The sequence below is a fragment of the Neomonachus schauinslandi genome, unplaced genomic scaffold (genome assembly GCF_002201575.2).
Source record: "Neomonachus schauinslandi unplaced genomic scaffold, ASM220157v2 HiC_scaffold_1047, whole genome shotgun sequence".
In the NCBI taxonomy this organism is placed as follows: Eukaryota; Metazoa; Chordata; class Mammalia; order Carnivora; family Phocidae; genus Neomonachus; species Neomonachus schauinslandi.
Window position 1 is genome coordinate 1,882 of NW_025409737.1, and position 5,027 is coordinate 6,908.

The 5,027-nt window shown below is 59.3% G+C and overlaps 1 protein-coding gene across 1 annotated transcript in view; it reads left to right on the top strand.

Annotated features, from left to right (window-relative positions):
- The first annotated feature begins 2,087 nt into the window (after positions 1–2,087).
- LOC110580306 (serine protease 33-like) overlaps positions 2,088–5,027 on the top strand; it is a 4,010-nt gene continuing 1,070 nt past the window's right edge. Inside the window, exons 1-4 of the mRNA XM_044912302.1 lie at positions 2,088–2,208; positions 2,742–2,904; positions 3,405–3,682; positions 4,883–5,027. The exon at positions 4,883–5,027 is cut by the window's right edge and continues 20 nt beyond it. Of these exons, the coding sequence (XP_044768237.1) occupies positions 2,088–2,208; positions 2,742–2,904; positions 3,405–3,682; positions 4,883–5,027 (707 nt within the window). The remainder of the gene's footprint in view (positions 2,209–2,741; positions 2,905–3,404; positions 3,683–4,882) is intronic.

Sequence of the window (5,027 nt, forward strand, 5' to 3'; positions counted from 1 at the left end):
GTGAGCCCACACGGAGGAAGAGGAATGTGACATCCCTTCTGAGTCAAATGCTTTGCTGGGTGACCTCATCCACTTGGGCTGCTATGACAAAATACCATAAAGTGGTTGGGTGGCTTACAGATAACAAGCATTTCTTTCTCATGGTTCCTGGGCTGGAAGTCTGAAGTCAAGGTGTCTGGTGAGCCTGCTTCCTGGTTCACAGCTGCTACCTCCTCACTGTGCCCTCACACGGCAGAAGGGGTGAAGGAGCTCTCTGGGTCTCTGTTATGAGGGCACTGATCCCACTCGTGAGGGCTCCACCCTCCTGACCGCATCACCTCCCAAAGGCCCCACCTCTGAACATATCACCCTGGGCTTCAACATACAGATTTCAACATATGAACTTGTCAGGGGTGGGGGGCACACATACTCTGACCACAGCACAAGGTTGTGCATTATCTTGTTTCTTCATTTCAGGGAGAGAGAGAGAGGGAGAGAGAGAGAGATCAGGGGAAGGAGTAGAGGGAGAGAGGCTCTGTACTGAGCGCAGAGCCCAATGCAGAGCTCAATTCCATGACCTCGAGATCATGACCTGAACTGAAATCAAGACCACTCAACCAACTGAGCCACCCAGGTGCCCTTTTTTTTTTAAGATTTTATTTATTTATTTATTTATTTGAGCATGAGAGTAAGTGGGGGGAGGGGCTGAAGGAGAGGGAGAGAGAGAATCTCAAGCAAGTTCCATGCTCAGCATGAAGCCTGACCCGGGGCATGATCCTACAACCCTGAGATCATGACCTGAGCCAAAATCAAGAGTTGGACACAACTGACTGAGCCATCCAGGTGCCCCAGGGCTAGGAGTCTTAAGAATGAAATACAGGGATATTTTACATTGACACAAGTTACAAGCCACTGAAAAGATTATGCCCCCAACAACAGAGCTTTGAAATACATAAAGCAAAAAAAAAAAAAAAGTTCTAAATAAATTCACATTTTTCTCAGAAATCAAGAGATCTGGTAGATGGAAAAAGCAGTAACACCAGAGTATTCACTGAACATGATTTTGACATAAATCAAGTATTTGCGGCTGCTCAGAGATCCACCATGCCCCCCAGGGATAATGAGCCCTTTGGAGGGGGAGGTGCCTATAGGCTAGGTTGACGGGGCATCAGAAAGGATGGGTACTGGGGCGCCTGGGTGGCTCAGTCGTTAAGCGGCTGCCTTCGGCTCAGGTCATGATCCCAGAGTCCTGGGATCGAGTCCCACATCGGGCTCCCTGCTCCGCGGGAAGCCTGCTTCTCCCTCTCCCACTCCCCCTGCTTGTGTTCCTGCTCTCACTGTCTCTGTCTCCGTCAAATAAATAAATAAAATGTTTAAAAAAAAAAAAGGATGGGTACTTCTTGAGAAATGGATAAAACTTAGGAATCAGGGAAAGTGTCCAGGCTGCTCAGCTCTGCTTTCTTGGCTACACAGCTCCATGGAGGTAAGGCCGGCGCAGGGCAGTGGCTGTCCAGGTGTTCCACCTCCTTGAATAATGGGTCCCTTCTCACTCTCCAGGCATCTTGGCCCCACCTTAGGCCCTTCAGAGCCCCAGGGTGAAAACAAACAGCTGAGGGAGCAGAGTGGAGCGTGTCCTAGGGTCGGCAGTCCCCGTGCCCCCCCCCCCCCGCCTGGTGCACCAGGCACTGTGACACAGAGCACAAAGTAGAAATACCTGGCTTTGTCACCTGTCGGGCCTCGGGCAAGTCCTTCAACCACGGGAGTCTCACTTCCTCTGCTGTAAGATGGGGACCCTAATAGCCAGGAGGCCAGGGCACTGTTGACACAGGGCCGGCACACAATAAGTGTCCCAGATGTGGTGGGGGGAGTGGGTGCTATGATGCTGGGACCAGGGCAGGGGAGGGAAGGTCCTGAGGGTCTTGCCAAAGAGGTGGAAAAGGCCAAGGACCCTGGGCCCAGGAGCAGTATGGGAGCCAAGTCTCAAGGACGCGGCGGGGAGGTGTCAGCCCCACCCTGGGGCAAGCCCAGCACTTGGGCTAGATGGCAATCATCTTCTGCTCCTCAGTGTCTGAGGACTCTGCCCCCGGAAGTGGTGGCTGGAGCACATCATGGAGCTGGCCCTTACTGCCATCCTGCTCTCCCTCCTCCCTGTGGCCCTCCAGGAGAGCACCCCCGCTGTCCCAGCCAACCTCTCCCTGCCCAATGCCTGTGCCATAAGCCTGGATTCAGGTAGGACAGATACTGGGGTGGGGGGGACAGGCACTGCAGGAGAGAGAGCCTGAGTGTTGGGGGCAGATCAAGAGGGGTGTGTAATGCCTTCCCTGCCCCTTAATGCCCTGTGCCCGGGCAGGTCCTCTAAGGACCCCAGAGGTCGGGAGGGGGCTCTCCTTCGGACCCCCCAGACCTCCGCACCTTCACCGCCTCCACCGGCCAGGCGCAGATGATGCGGCGCGCACTGTGCGGCAGGCAGGTGCATCGGACCAGCGGCTCACAACTCCCCTCTTCCCACCGAGCCTGCAATAACCACCCAGGCCCCCAGCTCCCACTTCCCCCAACTCAGCTGCTGTGCAAACCGCCCCCCCTCAGGGCCACCAAGTCCTTTCTTCGAGCGGAGGGTCCTACATCACAAGGAATTCCACCTTGTAGAGCCCGAGGAGGGACCAGGTGCCAACCCGTGAGCGGCAGGGATTAGGAGGGTCGGTCTGCGGGTCCGGGGAGCGAGACGGGACCACGCCTAGCCAGCCCATGGGCTCCCCCTGCAGTGTGTGGACGCCCACGCGTGTCAGGCCGCATCATGTCGGGGCAGGATGCCAAGCCGGGCCAGTGGCCGTGGCAGGTCAGCCTGAGGGAGGATGGACAGCACGTGTGTGGGGGTTCCCTGATCGCTGAGGACTGGGTGCTGACAGCAGCCCACTGCTTCGACCAGTGAGTATCTTCCAGGGGCACAGGTGGGAGCCGGGGGTAGCCAGGACCGGCCCTTCACCCCCCACCAACACCCTCCCTTCCCCATTTAAACCACAGCCTTCGGCGCATCTTGCATTAGATGGGGGAGATATGCTCCTGGGGCGTCACTTATCCACCAGTCACTTATCCATTCCCACTGGCCACCTCCTAAGAAGTGATTCATTTCCCAGAGACCAAAGGCTCCCCTATGGGGATCTCTTGAGAAGCTGAGGCCTCCAGTCCACTGCTCAGCAGCTGGGCGGCAGTGACCGCCTCTCAAGCCTGTTTCACACTCACCAGACAGGGCGGTGGGGTCCGTGTAGGGATGTCTAGAGGAATAAATGGGGTCCTTTTCGTTTCTGGCACGTGCTCTGCTTGCAAAGTTGTCCGTCTATAATGTTAGGACCCTCAAATCAAGATGGCCCCTGGCCCCCACCCATGAGACCCTGGGTCTCCTGACCCCTGGACTCTCCCACCTCCAGGAAGCAGCCCCTGTCTGCCTATGCCGTGCTGCTGGGCTCCCTCTCCTCCTACCCCCAGGCCGGGGAGCCCCAGGAGCTCCAAGCCGTGGCCCAGTTCATCACCCACCCAGAGTACTCGGCGGAGAGCAACAGAGGGGACATCGCCCTGGTGCAGCTGGCCTCCCCTGTCACCTTCAGTGACCTCATCCTTCCAGTCTGCCTCCCCAAACCTGGAGACCCCCTGGGTCAAGGCACCTGGTGCTGGGTCACCGGCTGGGGGAACGTCGACTTGAATCAACGTAAGGACACCCGTGGGGGGGGGCAGGGGAGGGGGCAGGTGGCGACCGGGGCTGTTAGGGCCTCCCTAGGGCCCTCTCTCCTCCGGCACCTGCCACCACACTCATAAAGGGTGGACGTGGAGCCTGCACACACTGGTGAGGGCACAGCAGAGGGGAGCCACAGAAATACTGCCACAACCACGAATGAGCAGCTTGCCACCCCAGACCCTCCCTTGGGCTCCCCAGTCTGCCCTCCCAGCATGCCGTACCCCAAGGAGGAATGCCAGCCCCAGCTGAGGGCTCTGGAATGCTGGCCCAGCCTGGGGCCCAGACCCTTCTGACGCGCCAGGGCTGGCAGCCCTTATCTGGCTGGAGGATTCGCCACACGTCACCCCTGCCCTCGTGGCGCGGGAGCCAGGGCCCGACTGCCTGGCCTCCATGCGGGCTGGGTGACCCCCACCGGCCTCGCTGGGCTGTGGCTTCCCCCTGTGACAAGCAGAGACTCCAGTGCTAACCTCGGGCAGGGGATGAAGCATTGCAGGCGCGTTCCACAGGGCGGGGCAGGAGTGAGGTCTGGGAACACAGGGCGGCGGCCAGTTGTCACCGTCAGCACGACCGCCTGGCATCGGGGGCCCAGGCCGCCACGACAAACAGGCACAGGCCTGGGGGCTTCAAACCGCAGAAATGTAGGCTCTCACAGTTGAGGACAGTACGGGTCTGAAGTCGAGGTGTTGGCCGGGCTGGGATCCTCCCTGCTCCTTTGAGCGTCAGGTGGCACCTGGTGGCAGTCCCTCGGCTGGTGGCTGCAAGCTCCAGCCTGCCCCCATCTTCACACGGCCTCTCCCCTGCGTCTCTGTGTGTCCCCTGCCACCCTCCCACCCCCGGGCCTGGGAGGGCAGCCACGGCCGAGGGGAGCTCCACATCTCCGGGGCATGCCCCACCAGACGGAGGAAGGGGACAGCTCTTCCTCGGGTTTTGAATATTCAACACAGGCTCACCTTGCCCCCACCCCCACCCCCGGGCTCCTGTGTCAGGGTTTCCTGACACCAACGCAGGCCCTGGATCCTCAGATCCTTGAGAAGCCGAGGAGTGGCATGCGGAAATGACAAGGAATGGCTCCTTGTCATCAGTCCCGCTGAGCGCAGGAGTGCAGGGACAGGCGGGCGGAGGGCCAGCAGGTGGCCGCTTGCTGTCTGAGCACTGCTCTGCTCCCCACCCCAGCACTGCCTCCACCCTTCACCCTGAAGGAGCTGCAGCTGCCCCTCATTGACGCCCAGACCTGTGACGCCTACTACCACGAGAACTCGGACATGCCCATCGAGCTGCCCATCATCCTCGAGGATATGCTCTGTGCTGGCTTCGAGAG